This window comes from Brachycentrus maculatus, unplaced genomic scaffold (assembly GCF_059751285.1).
Source record: "Brachycentrus maculatus isolate JH-2025_06_01 unplaced genomic scaffold, ASM5975128v1 h1tg000180l, whole genome shotgun sequence".
Lineage (NCBI taxonomy): Eukaryota > Metazoa > Arthropoda > Insecta > Trichoptera > Brachycentridae > Brachycentrus > Brachycentrus maculatus.
Window position 1 is genome coordinate 1,441,477 of NW_028280931.1, and position 18,303 is coordinate 1,459,779.

The 18,303-nt window shown below is 34.1% G+C and overlaps 2 protein-coding genes across 2 annotated transcripts; one reads left to right on the forward strand and one right to left on the reverse strand.

Annotated features, from left to right (window-relative positions):
- Positions 1-42: 42 nt before the first annotated feature.
- On the forward strand, positions 43-6,461 carry LOC148307980 (uncharacterized). The gene is made up of 7 exons (XM_088262471.1): positions 43-182; positions 281-394; positions 662-793; positions 1,804-1,917; positions 2,870-3,123; positions 3,610-3,724; positions 4,263-6,461. Coding segments are annotated over exons 1-7 (915 nt in total). The 5' UTR covers positions 43-180; the 3' UTR covers positions 4,447-6,461.
- A 752-nt stretch (positions 6,462-7,213) lies between these two features.
- Positions 7,214-13,446, reverse strand: Rad17 (Rad17 checkpoint clamp loader component). The gene is made up of 10 exons (XM_088262454.1): positions 13,300-13,446; positions 13,099-13,221; positions 10,829-11,117; positions 10,323-10,497; positions 10,020-10,148; positions 9,590-9,768; positions 9,302-9,451; positions 8,796-8,995; positions 7,872-7,993; positions 7,214-7,681 (listed from the first exon to the last, which is right to left on the reverse strand). The coding sequence occupies exons 1-10, from the start codon at positions 13,321-13,323 to the stop codon at positions 7,531-7,533; spliced, it is 1,542 nt and encodes a 513-aa protein (XP_088118580.1). The 5' UTR covers positions 13,324-13,446; the 3' UTR covers positions 7,214-7,530.
- Positions 13,447-18,303: the final 4,857 nt, after the last annotated feature.

Consider the following 18,303-nt stretch of genomic DNA (forward strand, 5'->3'; position numbering starts at 1 on the left):
CGTACCTGACATAGACAATAGCAGACAATAGTCTTGCAAGTTAGTTAGTCTTTGGATTATTGTTTTTGGTATTTTCCGGGTACGGCGGCGTCTGATCCTGTCAATTTGCGATTTCGTGATTCGGATTCGCAGCAAATATTGAGGATTTTTTCTGTATAAAGGAAGGAATTCAAACCGGTCATGTAAGATTAGATGCCTTAATATTATGTTTCTGCTTTATTTTAATATTCTCAACATTATCTTGAGGTTATATTCCGCCTACATGCCTTAATATTTTCAGGGCTCGCAATCGCTCACCTTCCGGGGGCTCGCAAGAAAAAGATAAAAAGAAGTTAAAAGAAAAGGATAAGAAAAAGAAGGACTCGGGTTCCAGCAGTAGTGATAGCAGTGGCAGGTATTAATTGAATCTAAATAATTTGAACATACTTTTTGGTTCACCTCACAAAAGAGTTTAACACAGCAGTTTCTAAGCGCATAAAATACAGCGGCCCGTACCGCGTACCCTTGTATGCAATCCCGAGACTCCTAGTTATTGTCCTTTTTCATGTAGCAGTATGTTCTTCACTCTGAAGTGAACTCGGATTGAGTTAAGTGGTTTGCGTCTGTTTCACATTTTGACTTCTTGTATTTGGTTCTACATTGTGTTAACGCTTGTTTTCAGCTCCTCGGATAGCAGTTCATCTCACTCATCGTCCCGGTCCAGTTCGAGCAGTTCCTCGTCTAGTCGTTCCTCTTCATCGTCCACCTCGTCTTCCAGTAGCAGTGGGGGAGATAGACAAAGACCCAAACGCAAGTGAGTCTCCCGACTATATCTTACATCAAAATTTAAGACTTAAATTTTAAAGTATATTTATAATTACAATGAAAACTCTACCTATTGTTTCTCAAATAATCGTTTTCCCAATGTGTCATTTGTTTCTTCTACCTTGAATTCATTTCATACAAAAATAGATCGCATCAATCGTTTCTATACCACCGTTTTACCACATTCATCGTTTGAATTATCCTACATATTTGATATATCTTGTCTGTGTTTTTTACATTCTCCTCAATTTTGTTACATTCGATGACAATATTCTAACGTGTGGGATAGAAACTGTCAAAAGCTTGTGTGACGCAAGGTTGACGGATACAGCAGAAAAGGTCGAAATTGATGAAGAGGAACCGCTACATGTAGCTTCATTTTCAGAAGAATGCATATTCTTTGAAAGATTGAAAACTTTCTACTACACACATTTAATAACTGATGCAAAAAAATATATTACATATTTGCAAAACCGAAAATATACTGTTGACTTGGAAAAATTCGATGACCGATTATTTACAATGCAATAAACTTATGTTTTTCTCCCTGAGCACCTTTACTTCATCTGCGTATAGTTAAAAATCAACTTAAAACTGGATCAATGTGATGCAGTGCCCTATAGCGAGTGTTTTTGCCTAGAATTTTCACTCATGAATTACATGAAATTATAGTAACTTTAAAAATAAAGAGTAAATCCACTCACAAGTAGGCATAGGCTATGAAACTTAAAAAGTTGAAGCCTGAGTAGGGTTATGATAAGCGGTGTTGCATAAGCCGTAGCATAAGTATATAAAATCACTAGTATGGCAGGTATCACCCAAAATTGGGTGCTTTGCCAAAAAAAAAAAAAAAGCCGTAGCTAGATTTCAGAGTCACTTGGACGTTAGGTAATTCAAAAAAAAAAAGCAGTGCCCTATTCATAATTTAGTGAAATTAGGTCTTCCATAAACTGTATTAGTTACCTCACAAACTCAAATCTATCAATTTATCCAATTCAGGGCTGTGGAGGTGAAGAGTCCCCCTCGGGAACGCAAGGATGAACGGCTTTCTGACAAGAAAAAAGCTCCGCCATCAGGTTCCAATGAAAAGATCAAAGCCAAAGGACATTCCAGGTTAGAAAAGTATATTGCGTTAATAAATCGTGATCTTAGAACAACGAGGGTTTATATTTGCTCAATTCGCTATCTACCTAAACCCTCGCCCTATAGATGTGAAAAATGTAATGTGTACTCGGCCTTCTTGGCTGTCCAAACATAAAACACAGTAAGGGACATTTTTTGTAGTACGTTTTTTTTTGCAATTTTGGACTAAGTAGAATCTACTTAGTCCAAAATTGCAAAAAAACGTAATACAGTAAAAATGTCCCTTACTGTGTTCTGAGTTCGGACAGCCGTTCTATTATGAGACATATGCCGCTTTTTATGTTAATGTTACACTCTGTATCATAAAAGAAGCCACATACTGGGTATGCACATATGCAATATCACTTGCTCCTTAGTCAGTTTTAAACCCCTAGGGCTGGAGGACGACATTTATCTAATGAGGTCTTTCATCAGGACCCTTGAAATTGTCTTTTCTTTTGGTTCACCTGATATTCACGTTTAGACTAAAGCATAACTAAAAATAAACATCAACCGCAAACTAAAATTCATCATACGCTTGGGCCATGCTGGCAGGCTATAGGTACCGAGACAATTTATATAAGCTTTATTTATTTATTTTATTCCTCTTTCACTTTTGTGCACCCTGATTATAAATGCAAGGTCATGCTACGGGTAAGGGATACTTGCCCGTTTACCATAGTGCTTTCCAGTGTACATTATGTGGGGAAAAAAAAAGACGGTAGAGCAGCGTTCAGCCGCTTCACTCCACTACATTTAGTTCCGTAAATATTGGACATAGTTGTTCTACAATTCCCGGCTCCGACGTTTATCCTCCTTCATTGTAGTTTTTCATCTTACAAGCCTTATCTGCCACTAAAACAAAATCACGAATAAAGTGTTTGGATTATGATTAGAATAGTGTCTTTTGGGGGTCCAGTTTCTAATTGTGTCGATATGTCAGGTCGGTGTCACCACGCTCGCGGCCCAAGAAGCGCGAGCGCTCGCCGCTGCCGCGCCCCACACGCATTCACATCGGGCACCTGACGCGTAATGTGTGCAAGGAGCACATCATGGAGATCTTTTCCACATACGGCGTGGTGAAGGCTGTGGAGATGCCCATGGAGCGCTTGCACCCGCAGATCGGGAAGGGGTTTGCGTATGTGGAGTTCACCAACCCCGACGAAGCTGAGAATGCCATGAAGCACATGGACGGAGGTATGTTTATTACAGTTTATATTCTATTTCTTGGCTCCATTCCAACTTATTGTTTTTATAGACTGTTGGTGTCAGCCGTCCTCGTCCTCAAGCTGTAGGTCCTTCTTCCTTTTCAGACAGCGTTACCTAGACCATATTTTCTCTACACCATCCAGGAATTCTTTGGTCTCCCTCTAGATGTCATTCGAGGAAAATCCACAGTATACCAGTCCAGGATATATTGAATAAATATTAGAGTATTATATACATTTGACCCCCCCCCCCGGGAATCGAACCCGGGACCTCCAGTACGGTAGCCGAGCGTGCTGACCATTACACTACGGAAGCGGACATAAACCTTGGATGGATTTAACATCACTAAATTTAATGTTTTCTTCAATTCAAGTTTACATTTCACATCCGTATTGAATATTTAGTACCAACAAAAGCAAGATTTAGCGCTCTTAGAAAGTTGAATTGCATAATTAATGTTTCTCTGTTGTTCAGGGCAGATAGACGGGCAGGAGATCACGGCGGCGCCCGTGCTCATCCCCTCCCGCCCGCGCCGCCCCTCCCCTCGCCCCATGCCCCGCCCGCCCATGCGCAGGCGCTCCCCACCCAGGTAACTACTCTCCTACTTGCACTCCATCCTTACTTACACCGAGGCAAGGACATCACTCCTGCACTTCAGGGACCAGTCCGGGGTGATATCAAATAAATATTAGACTGTATAATCACTAATATTTATTTTTACCCCCCCTTGGGAATCGAATCCGGGGCCTCCAGCACGGAAGGTAAACACGCTAACCATTATACCACAGAGGCGGACAAAAAAAGAATGATATTTATAAAAAAAAATGTGAAAAGATTTTATCATTGATGTGTGCGAATGTACGCTCACAATAGGAATTAAAAAAATTCTACCTCTTCGGTCGATTGATGCTTAAGGACAGGAATTGTATTTTTACCTTCTGCGCCGGCCTAATTTCAAAGTCAGAAAAGACGGAATTATTTAATGTGTTTATACGAATATTATGTACCAATCTCTTTATTAAGGTCTTAACTAATGTACACAATTATCAAATCCTGTCACCAGCAAGTCTGCAGGTGTCAAAAAACACCCGTCCGAAGTGTGTTAATGTTGGTTTTATTTGTTGCAGGTACGGTGGTCGTGATCGTCGCCGCAGCCCCGTGGGCCCCCTGCGGCGCCGGCCCTCCCCCCCTCCCCCGCGCCGACCCCGCGCGCCCCGCTCGCGCTCCCCCGCCCCCCGCGTGCCCCGCGCCGCCCCGCCCCCCTCCCGCTCCCACCGCCGCTCCCGCTCCTCCTCCTCCTCCTCCAGGTAGTTCCGCACCCTACCCTACCCCACCCTACCTACTGGTACTCACCTCACAGGTTTGTGACTACCTAACACAGTGTTCCGCAAACTTTTTCTATTCAAGGTATACCTACCAAATTAAGAAATTTCAGAGGATTTTCTATTTTACCATATTGTGGTAACATATTTAACTTATGTTTAATGCGAAATGTGAGCCTACTTAACAGAGCACAGGCAATCAAAATTTGGAGCAATTGTGTTATTTGACTATATTTTTTTCCGGGAACAATGACAGTAGAACAATGACCTAACACACCAGAAACACATTTATCTATTTTCATTCATTCATTCAGCAGTCACTTGGTAAAATCTATCCATCATTAATTTAAGTTTTATTAAGTAAATTCAACGTCCCAAGGACCCAACTCTAAAATTTTGAATTAGCTTCACATAAGTTGTTTGAAAATGATGCGGAATGTCACAATAGATTTTAAGAAATAGTGGTACATATTTACTTAGTAAAACTTGAATTAAACACATATTCCACTAACTAAAGTATTCAATTTGCCATTGCCAACATGCAACCTTACATCTTGATCTTTCTTCCGCGGTTTCAATCCTGTGGATTGGTCTGCAGCAACAAATGACGCCTCCTTTGCCACTCCGGTCTATTTTGCCGTCTTCAGCTCCTCATGCGTTGGACAGCCCATGTCCTCGTATAAGTCGCAAACATATTCACGGCGTGGGCGTCTTTTGGCGTTTGTTCCCTCTACTGTCAGGTGCAGGAAACCCTCCTATCTCAACACGTGACCGACCCATTTGGCAAGTCTTTTCGAGATAGTCACGAGTAGACACCTTCTTTCTTTGATTATTTGTAGTACCTCGTCGTTCGAGATGTGATCTTGATATACCCCGTTATTTGCTCCTAGCAAAGGATGCCAATTTGTTTTTGATGCCAACTTTTTACAAACACTGGATTTTGGAAGTACATATGTATTTGGATAGAAATTATTAAGCCTTCGTTTTATCAATTATGTTTGCAAAATTGCACAGCAAATTTGTCTTATTCATTTATTGAAATATATCACTGTTGTGAAAATGCTAAACTGCAAACGATAAATCCAGAAGTAACGAGAACTTCTGTAAATATTTTAGCTAATGTTCACGGCAATGACTCCCAATTTTTTAACTTTTTGAAATGATTGCAAATCTGCATTGACGATATTCTATTGATAATTTTGCATACTCAAAAAGTATTTAAACTAAAAAAAAATGGAAATCTTGGTTGTGGTTTCCTTTTTTTTATCGTTTTTAAAGTTTTAAAACTACAACTATTTATCTTTGGTAACTGAACAATCCCCGTGGATGAACACTTAAAGATGGCAGTGGCAGTTATGAATTTTTAAACACACAGAAGAACAATACGCTTGCTGAAAATCAGAAAGCAAACCCAGAGTTTAAAGATGTAAAGAATAAGTGGCAATATTTGATTTAACATTCAATCTGAATTTTTTCACATTCTTATAAGATGCATCCCAATTTCAAGTAAATTATTCTAAACTTTCTTTCCGCTAAAAAATGGAAACTTGTTTGTTTGTATACCAAATCTTCCCATAATGAAAGTTCTAGAAACAGTGCCTCCTATCACATTCAATTGAATGTTTTCTTACTGTGTATAATTCATTTGACCATGACTTGTGTCAACTCAAAATATCTTCGTAGCTTTCTTCCTACGAAGGACAAAAAGGTTTGTATTTTAAGTAATGAACAAGATTAAATGGTGTTTATTATACTGACCTAGATTAGAGTAGATTTTGTAATGTAAGGATTGATTGCCATTCCACCGGTTAGCTGTTACTAACTACCTGCAAAGACTTTCAGGTTAATGCTAATTTTATAACTAATAATGCATCCTGAATGGAGTACGCTGGTGAAAATGGTAAGTAATTTTTTTTCAAAAACTTAATATTCAATATGTAATTTTTTCCTCCACTCCCCTAATGTAAATAAATATTAAACCATTAAATATTTTTTCAAAAAGTATCGAGTTGCATTTTATTATTGATTATAAGCTTGTATTTATTGTTTTCCCAGACCCAAGAAATTAGCATCCACATCTCCCAAAATCGTCCCAACTTCAACCTTAAATATATCTTAAGTCTGTGTCATTTTATTAACATTTGTTTTAAAAATAAACTGTAATTAAAAAAATTATGCAAACATGTGTTCTTATTTTATTATTATTGGATCCATAAGTATATCCAGTTATAGCAAATAAAAACATATCAGCGGAAGCTAAACTGGCAGTGCACAACGGAGTCCTGGTTCCAACTCTAATGTATGGAAGTGAAACATGGAGTTGGCAAAAGAAGGATGAAAGTAGACTGAATGCAGTCAAAATGCGATCTCTCAGAAGAATGTGCGACAAAACGATGTATGATAGATGTGCGAATAGTGAAATAAGGAAGGAATGCAAAGCTGAGATAAGCATTATCGATAAAATTAAGAAAGGTGTGTTGAGATGGTTTGGACATGTAGAACGAATGAGTGAGGAAAGAACGGTAAAACAAATTTATGAGGCGAATGTTATTGGGAAAAGAAGCAAAAACATGGCATGATCAGGTATGCCAAATACTTGAAAGTGGTCAGGTTAGGAGTCGTAACAATCGGCGGGCATGTGTGAGGAGATGCATGAACGTGGAAAAGGCGAAGAATGTTTGCAAGGACAGAGCGGTGTGGCGCTCTATTCTCTCTGCCTACCCCTGCGGAGAAGCGGCGTGATGGTTAGTTAGTTAGGATCCATAAGTAAATAACAAAATCCATAAGTATTTAGCAAAAACCTGTTTTTATTCAAGTGGGTTTAATTGTTTGCTAATTAATCCTGACAATGTTTTTTGTACTGAGTAAGGAAAACATCAAAATCTGTCAGTGGGAAATGCATTAAACAATACACTTTATTACAGAAACATTTCATAAGTTTCAATTTGTTTGAATATAGTTCATAATTATAAAGAAAATCACATTTGAAGCTATATTTTGTGCAGAATATAGTATGCCAAATTCATTAAATCAAGATTTGATATTCTTATGGTAAGGAGTATTCATTTTTAATTTATTCACAAATTGTATATTCTTCTATAAGGCTATTATCTTCATTGATTGTCCCGTCACTAATAATATTACAGAAACCTTTGAAATCTGTCGCTAGTACCTTTCCGCAAATCAGTTGCTCTCTTTCTAATAAGGGTATTTCTTGCATCAACCTAAAACATATAATTTACATATGTATGTATATAAATCATAATGAGCTATGTTCATGAGCTACTTCTAAAAGATCCACAATACCTAAACATCAAATATATAATATGTGGTAATGTGTTTAATTACAATTTCTGTAGTATTTATATATTATTTTCTGATGAGATGCTATCTGCTACAAGGAAGGGAACTTACGGATAAATGATATTTCCTTTTTTGGGTCCTTTAATGGGATGCCAGGAGGATATGGGAGCCCTGTTGGCTGTCATCAATCCCGACACAGCTACTGTAAGTCCATAGATTTTACCAAACTTCTCCTAATAAAGAAATCACCAAAATTATTATTGAGTTTAAAGTGAGTTTTAGCAGGTTAACTTAATAAGTTTTTATTTTAGCTGTATCTAGTAAAATGGGTTAAATTAACTTTTTTTATACAAAAAATTCAATGAGGTTTGTGAAGATGTCCATAGATGTGAATAAAAGTCCAAGTTTAATTTGGTACGATAGTTAAAAAAATGTGTCTATTTTTACCCTCAATAATTTAACCTTAGATTACTAAACTATTGTAAAAATTACGACGGCAAATGATGATTCCTGGAAAAAACAATGTTTGCGTCGTTGCGCGCCTCCCGCTTCTCGGTACCTTTTTAGGAAGCCTTTATTTTTTTCATCTCTTAAACTCAAAGAATGTTACTTTTACTTCTGAAATAATAAACGTTTTTGATTATTTTATTTATTACTGTTTTATTTCTGTAATTGTTTTATGAATGTTTAGTAATAATGTCACTCGTAGGATAATTTAGTAATCTAGGATAAGCAGTTATATGCAGGAATGGTTTTCAACAAGTTCTACATAAATTTTATGCTGTCCAATTTGAAATACTTTTAATACTTTAAATATTTGCAAATACTATTGATTTTTATTTCTGAGCAAGTGGTTTGCAAAATATTTCTACTGTTATATGGTCAGATGGTGATAAAATTCTTTCTTCCGTTACATTAGTTAAGTCCAAGTTAGTCACTTACGTTACTTGGCAATATTGTGAAGCAGCAAATTAACTCAAAAACTTGCAACATTAATTATCTATTGTGCTTTCGGTAAACGGATTAATTACTCACCCTCCACTCGCTCATAAAGCAATCGGCATCGCTGAGGGAGTCCGTAGCCCTTTCTACATGATGTATATTGGAGAAATGTGGCAGGTAATTTTCATGAATGTAACTAACAAACGAAGCTGGCTGCATCTGGAAACAATCCACAATACTTTCGGGACTGTGTGTAAACCTCTGATGATCTTTGGCAGTTAACTTCTCTGTTACTAAAAGCAATTGGAATGAAAATAAAATACATAGTTACAAATATACAATTTTAACTATTTTGAGTGTCCAAATTAATAATATTTTTTTAAATTAATTTGGGTTGAAATGGCAACAAAGTTTAAAAATAGAAGATCACAAAGTTAATGACTTGCGTATTTATGATATATTTACTATTTAAACATTTATTTAAAAGTTTTATTTAATAAGCCATTTCAATTATAAATTTCCAAATATTGTGCCTTGTATATCACTTAGAGCCCAAAGAAATATAAGCATTTCTTTTATAGTTATAAAAGATTTCTTACATTTAGGATTTAACACGCGCCCCACGCCATGCATAATAGTTACAGACTCATCTTTTCCCATTGATGTCAATTTGGATTTCTTTTCTTTGCCTTTTTTACTTTTCTTTCCCTTAGATTTCTTCTCTTGTGACGTTATTGATATATTGCTTCCTAAAAAAATATAAGATATGATAATATTCATTTTGTCTTTATAAAAGAACACTGCTTGCAATGTTCCGCTGTATAATATAGTTTTAATGTTAATGATATGTGTTAAAATATTGATAGTGAATGAGATTCCATAGTAACCCTTTAAGGAAGCAAAGTGTAGATTGTTGACAGCTGAACGAATATCTCCCATAGAAGAATTAACAATGCCCTCAATACATTCTTGATCCGGTAATTTCATACAAGTATTTGATTTCTGAAGCAACAAAGTTATTCTTTTTAGAGCTTGCTTCATTCCAGTTGGGGCTACGGGATTGAAGCTGGAAAAAAAAACAATTGTTTAAAATCTTCATGGTTAAGAAAAAAATCTTTGATTCAAAATTTTTGTTTTAAAAATATATTTCATAATTCTGGCAGAATATATTTTATATGTTTTGCACCCACACACACTAATTTTTTATGAAAGACATATCTATGATATCAATATTTTCCGAGTTATTATGGCATGCCTTTTGAACTTGTAACTTCAGCCTAAATAATAGAAGGTCGTAAAAAATTATTAAATATTTACCTGATATGGTCAATACCATATTTTTCTTGTATATTTGCTGGAAATAAATTCCATGACATGTTGAGCCCACCGTCCCTTGTGTCTGTGCAAATGAAAATTAATGGGGATTTTCCTCTTTCTTTATAAATCCTAAAATTATTACAGAAAAAAAACGGAATGGTAAAAGAAGTGTTTATGGCAAGAAAATTTTTATTTTAACCTTATCTATTAAATTGCTGCATTTGTGTTAATACATAGATTTATGATTTTTGTTTTAATTCATTTATGTTGTGTTTTACAAATAAATTAAAATATTTTACTTACTGCAATATACTAAAGAATTCTGAAGGATCTCTTACGAAGGAATTAGGAAAATCTTCAACTAATATTATTCTCTTAGAGTCGGTATTTCTGAGTAGACTCTTAAAAGACGAAGCTTTTAATAAAAATTCTGAAAATTTATCAGATTGCTTTTCTTGGTAAGTATAACTGTTTCCTCCTAAAAAAACATTAATTTGATTTTAATTTTAAATACTCATGAAAATGTATATTATATCACTTGGATAAAATAGTTTACTCAAATGGCTTCCCGTTTTCAACAGCAATAAATAATTCAATGATAATATAATTTGGTGTTGCTATTATTAAAATTGGTTGTAGCTGGGATTCATTTCATTTTGACAGACTGATCAGTAAAATGCAATTTTCTTAGTGATGCACTTAGGGAAAACGAAACCCTTGGCCTTGACGTTAAGGAAGGTAGCCAAATACCAAAATCAGTATGCAGGCTGAAATTTTATTAAATAAATCAAGTACTAAATTCATCTTACCATAATCTCGTACGTATTCCACATCTATAGGCGTTACCCACTCGCTGATGGTAAGTCCTAATTGCGCCGCTAATAATTCTACAGTAGCAGTTTTTCCACAGCCAGACGGTCCAGTTAACAGTAACATGCTGCTTAAAGATTGTCCAGAGGCTTTTTTAAGCCAATCAGATACTTCCTGAACCTTTTTATTGTGGACTGCCAAATCAGAGACTTCTGTGGGTTTATATCGATCCAGCATGTTCTCATATTGAATATTATTGATATTGTTTGGAAAAATACTACACTCAGGCTGGAATCAACCATAAATTATATTTCAGTTTTATAAATAATGAAACTATATGGAGTATGAGTAAACAATGTAGAAATATTGAAAATGTGTGATTTATTTGATGAAAATATATATATCGTAGTCATACAGGAGAAAGTGACCAACTGCAGTTTTTACAAAAACGTGATTATCAACTATTTGACATCTTACTAGCTTAATACTGCCCTGAAAAAAATCCCAGAGCGATTTTAAATTTGGAAGTATAATATTTTGATTTGTTAAAAATGACTAACTGCATTGATGTTCATTTTCTTTACAAGCAAAAGTGACCAAGTGACAGTTGGACATTATTGCCTGTTGTAACAATTTTCAACGCCATGAAGTTAGTTAAGTTCTGTATGAAACATTTGACATTTAAATGTTTCTAGAGAAACAAAGTGACTAAATTCGAAGTCAAATGGCCAGTAGAGGTAAATTATTTATGAAAATGTGTAAAAATTAAGAAAGAGTGATCCATATAATGTACATGAATTAAGATTTGACGATATGTTAGATCTCAAATCTTCTTTTAACCCTTATCCGCAACTAATGGTGCATAGGGCACTGCATCTTATTGATGCAGTATTATCTTGATCGTTACTTACATGAAGGCAAGATGATCACTCCTGCGCTTCAGGGACCAGTCCAGGGTAATATGAAATATATATTATTGGGTGAAATCACTAATATTTATTTTCAACCCCTCCTGGGAATCGAACCCGGGACCTCCAGCACGGTAGCTAAACACGCTTACCATTACACCACGGAGGCATACACAGATCTTAAATCACTTGCCAAAAACATGACGATAAACTTAACACGCTTACCATTACACCACGGAGGCATACACAGATCTTAAATCACTTGCCAAAAACATGACGATAAACTCGATAAAAATAAAGACAGCGAAATTGTTTCATGGCTGCAAATTAAATGCTTGCGATATGAGCACACTAGACCAGGAAAAAATGCATTAGTATTCGTACAACGAAGATTTTAATCCTGTCAGTATTTGGGTGAAGATTTTCAGTAATTTTTCCTCCATTAAATTATTTATACAAAGGAGAACTAAGAAAAAGAAGAAAGATTTGCTGGTGATACTGGTGCAATTCCACGGGAATAGTATGTGCGGCACAGATCACTTTCTGTCAATATTAAAGAAGACAGAGCATCAGAACCAATTCTGAATCTGATTCTGATTCTGAATCTGAGTCAGAATAATACTTCTTTACTTTTTGTATATTTAATAAAAAAATGTTATTTAAAAAAAATGTTATGTTACTAGCTAGTTTATTTAAAAAAAAAAGCTTTTTCTTAATTTAAATTAATAATATAAAATGCTTTGAATTAAACTTTTGTATCTGTAACTAACGTTTCCAATCTCATTTTAAGAATCAAAAGTGACTATCTGAATTTTTTCCTAGATATTTGCCTGGAAAAAGTGACCAAATTCTTTAAGTAATTTTAAAAACTTTAGGATGAAAATTTTCTAAAATATTATTTACTCATTTCAATATAAGCAAACATATCTTTTCACACAAAAATAATCACAATCGTGAATACATTATTTCTTTGTTTTTAATTGATGACAAAAGTGTAAAAACGGTTAAATGGCCCTCCTGAACATTTTACGTTTTGTCAGTTGGTCACTTTCTCCTGTACGACTACGATATGTATATGTACTCAGCCTAAATAAGCATTACTTAGAGAGAGTGGGGGGGAAACCATTTGATATGCAGATTGTTTTTATTCAGTGAACTAAACATCAAATGTATTTATTTCAAAAGACTTATTTTGTTGTAACAATCATACAAAATACACTTTTCAGAGAGGATTTCTCTATTAACTTAGTGGTTTCGGTTTCTAATTAGTATAAAATTTGCGCAAAAGATAACAATTTGTAGTATCTTGATAAAATAAATTCACCAAATAAACATAATAAGTAACAATTAAAAATAGTTACGGAAAGTGATTTATTTGGACTAAGTTTTCCAGAAGAATTAGAGCAATCTTCATTTTCAACTTTGGGCTTTTTGGCATCAGTATCTTCTCCAAAATCAAAAGCCGGTTTAAACCACTTCTGTTCCTGAAAGTACAAAACTCATGTTTTAAAATCATGATGGTAAATAATAATTTAAGAATCTGAATTCATGCTTCAACTAACTTTTCTTATTTTTTTAGTATCCATTTTATGTAAGTTTCATGTTACTATTTTCTTAAATATACTCGTTAAAACGTAACGATACCGATTTTTGTATTTGTATATTTTCCAAATCTGTCAGTTCGTCAGCTGTCAATTTCAACTGCCCATAGAGTATCATTAAAATATTTTCAAGAAAGCGTTTTGACTAAATATTACCTACCTACATTATCATTATTTTTGTCTTTGGTAGTAAATCCATGGTGCCTGAAAAAGGAAAAAAATATAATTATATTTTATTCACAAAAATATTTGAAAAATGGGAAACATTCTTATAAATTAATACAAAATATATAATTTTTGTTTTCAACTATCCGCAGGATAATTATGCAAATGTTTCCCTTCATCTGTACTTATAAGTGCATAGGGTACTACATGGATAAACGTGTGATGAGATATTAGTATAAATTATAATAAACACACATTTTTACATCAATCCTGACACAGATAAAATATGGAATCTATTGCCACTTTTAAGTCCTAGTACATTTTTTTTTGTCTGTAAAGGTCAAACATTCATTGACAAAAAAAGATGAGGTAGGTATTTTTTCAAGATTAAAAAAACTGCAAGAACGGGGTGACTATAAAGAGCTCTATGGGACTAGTTAAATTCTAGCACTGTTCTGTGCTTTTGTGGATCTGGAAATAGAATATGATAAGGTTGATAGAATGAAACTATGGAGCGTACTGAAAAATATGGAGTAAACCATAAATTGATAAAGCAGTAGCTTCCCTCTACGAGAGCAGCATAGCTATTTAGTGTATGAGTCAATGAGGTCATTATATCGTGGTTTTCGATATCAAAAGGCGTAAAACGGGACTGTGTAATGACACCATGGTTGTTTGGATCATTGTCAATCTCTTGATTGAAAGGATGAGAATCGGAGTTAAAATGCTAGCGAGTAGCGTGAATTTGCACCTAATTGTGTCATGAATGTATGGAATGTGAGCTGGCAATGAATGAAAGTAAGGCAAAGGTCATGTATTTGAAAGAGAAAAAGATGGTGTGATCTGGTGGTTTTTTGAGTCTGCATAATCGGAGTGCATGTACGACTAGATGTATGGATGTGAAGGAAGCGAGGAGTGTATGTCCAGACAAGAGTGTGGCATTCCATCCTCTCTGCCTACCCTTCCTGGGAAAAAGAGTGATGGTAGTATTAGTGTATTTCCATTATTAAGCGCTGATATTTTGTCCGCCTCCGTAGTCAGCACGCTCGGCTACCGTTCTGGAGGTCCCGGCTTCGATTCCCAGAGGGAGGTCTAATAAATATAAGTGATTTTTCACTCTAATATTGATTCAATATTACCCTGGACTGGTACCTGAAGCGGAGGGCTGATCACCTTTCCTTCGTGTGTTAACGATCAAGATAACACTGCGTTTATATGATGCAGTGCCCTTTGCACCATTGGGGTGCGGATAAGGTTAGTGTTACAAGCTATTGTACCTAATCATAAAAGGCAAAATGGAAGGTCGTCGAGGTGTGGGCAGAAGACAGATCTGCTGGCTCCGGAATATACGAGATCGGATAGGGATCAGGACTGTTGACGCGCAGTTTAGAGCTGCCCAAGACAAGGACAATTACTCTCAAGCGATATTCAACATCAGGGGGACGGAAGAAGAATGTCTGTAATATTGTAAATGGGTTACTGTTAGTTACTGGGTGTATCTATGGATTTGCGTAAACTTGAACACCATTAGATGCTGGGTCAATCCTATTAAGCCAATAAATGCTTCTTTCACGCCAGAGAGCCATTATGGAAATGTCTCCTCCTAAGACACCGAGGCAAAGTCAGACAATCTACCACTCACAGAGACTGTTTGACTACAAAACCAATCTACGTTTCTCAAAGTTACAAATAAAAAGCCATTTAGATTTTCATTGACGATTTAATTATTGCATTAATTGTTAATATTTTGTACAGGTTATACAGTTATAACACTAAAATATATACATATAACATAACTGGAATACACAAACAAATATAATGTGTCTATATACAAACTTCAACAATTTAATACCATCAACACACATTAAGTAAGGAATTAGGCACTGATTTCTTACAATTTTACTACAGTATAATATTACAAATGTACGTATGTATATGAATATATGTCTTTAAACATTATTATTATTAAACCTTATATTTTCTGCTAGACAGTAAATCATTGTAGTTTAGTTCCATGTCATCTTCATTGGAAATGATATTGAAAACACGTTGTGTGCTTGTGTTTCAAAATTTGTAATGTATATTTAATATTTCTGCTATTATATATGTATTAGGAACGATTAAAAAAAAACTGAATTAGTTTGTATGTATAAAAGAGAGCAATGATAATAAAGTGAAGCATTTTCTGTTGTTGATTTTCACGGCCATTCAGATGCTGATGAAATTTTACTCCATTTATCATTTTAGAAAGTGTAGTAATGTCAGTAAACATATGAAGACAAAAATGGATGAAAGTGTCACGTTAAAAATTAAAGATGCAAAACTAAGGTCAGTGTTTTCGATACGTTATTAATTGAATTACCAAATCTTCAACATATATAATAGGTATAATTACAGATGGGTGCATAACAATTCCGTGCTATTTCTCTACCTTCAATAATTCACTGAGCCGGTTACACAAAAACGCATCTATAAACTGTTGATTTTTATCAGGCACAGTTTAGATCAGGTGACAGAAAAACTACAAGTAAAATACATTTTAACTATCAATTTTTTTTTTTCTTGAAACAAATAACATATGTTTTTTATGTGAAAGATAGAACCCGTTAATTTCTATTGTAATTTATGATCAAATTTGTAGAAATATTTTTGCATTACTCCTAATACAATTGTATTAAAATATGCATAATGTTTTGTTGATAATAAAATAGAAGTCAGTGGTTAAAAAAAAAATAATAAGATGAGTAGATTCATGAAACTTTCACTATCCAAATAATGAACTATTTTAAATTTAATGTCAATTGCATCCGGTACAATTACTTCCACATTCAGTCACAGTTCTATCTCTATGATATGTACTTTAGGAGAATTGTGACCCTATAATAGTTGTTGCTGAAACCATAAAGAGAAATCTCAAAAGGATTTTAACACATCTATGGCAAATTAAAGTCATTATTACTATACCATATTCAAAATATTTTTTAAGAATGTCTAACAGCAAAGTTTGTAATTTACTAATTGGCAATATAAAATGTCAAATGAAATGCACCAAGCACAAAATGTAATAAATGAATTACAATTGTGTAATGCAAAACAAAGTTCTGAATATTGATTTCTGTTCCGGTTTACATTAAAAATTAATCATGTTAAAATATAAATTATTATCCCTTCTACCTTTGGCTAAATTAAATATAAAAAAAAACTTACAACGATAATAAATAAAACATTATAAAGAATTAAAATTTAGTAATTCCTCTATTTTGACAGTCATTGCAAGATGATAATCAAATACAAGAATTACAGTCTATCAAAAATGAGTAGAATATAATTCAGGGTGCTGGCTTACCAATCGAAAACGGTGCTGGCTTACCTTAGAAACGTTTCAGAACTTATTCTTAAACGTTTTTAAGATATTATACTCTTATTTTTGTGATTGTTAATTATGCTAAAATTATCACAAAACCAACTACTTCCAATTAACAATTTAACAAAAGCAACACATTTTGACATAGCCATTATAAAAGTGGGTTGTACTTCCGATCTTTTGAAATTCCCATCCATTTTTGAAAGACCGTAAAAAAGAACTAAAGACCATCCAAGCCATAACTATTTGAATGCAGATATAGAATTCTACCTGTAAATATGTAGCTCTATTTGATAGGCATACGGTTAACATTAAGTAGTAATAAAAGTGGTGTTTAAATTAAGACTTATATCCAGACAAGTTCAGTGACTAGTTAGATTTGTGAATTACATATTACTATTATATTATTCCATACACAATTACTATCTTAAAATACATACTATTAACCTGCAACTTTTCATTCCGTTGTCCTAATTATAAAAAATGGTTTTACCAATATATCACTATCCCCAATTTAACATAAATTAGAATCCAGATACATATGAATTTCCAAGCTGGTAATTATGTGAAGCATGCAAAATTCAAATGAATATTTCTATTTTTGCAAAACAAAGATACGTGTGCATCTTTATTAAGAAGTAAAATGCGTAAATACAATTTCAAAAATTGTATTAGCGCATATACCAAGCACTGCTGTGAGCAGGTATTTTGATTTGACAATTATTTCAGGTTGTTCATTATTGATAATATAGTTTCCGTATGAATGTGCACGGGATGCAAATTATCAGGTTGTTATATCGCATAATCCACTATAACATACGCCTCTTTTTTATAGTAAATATTGTAGTGAGGAAAGTGCAACTAACTTATTTACTACCATTTTCAATTCCATCACTGTTTTCTTGAAGGTATGAATTACGAACTATATTTCGCGATGACTGACAGCAATTCTGCAGGATGATTATATCTTTCTAAACAAAACTATTAAAAATATTACTAACAATTCATTTCACCAAACTAATATGTAAATTTCAAAATACGATTTCTATTTCCAAGATCTAAATATGTAATTTATTTGGAAAAATGTACACAAGATATTAATTGAAATTAAAAAAAAAAATGCTAGTTTATATTTATTTTCATTATGAATACGGGAAATGAGTCATCACCTACAAAATTAAGTCAGATATGAATCATAGCACACACTGGCAGCTGTCGACACAACAGTAATTATCAACATTTGGAGATATGACAATTTATGCTGTAAACTTATCTAAAATAGTTCATTGCATCAATGTTTGAAAAACCATATCTGCAATTTTGGCACTACATGTCAGTATGCATCAATGTCAACCATTCTAAGCCAAAATAGCCCATTTCTTAAAATCCATATTCATGATTTTTGTGACATTCAAATGTGCTTTCACAAAAGGAAA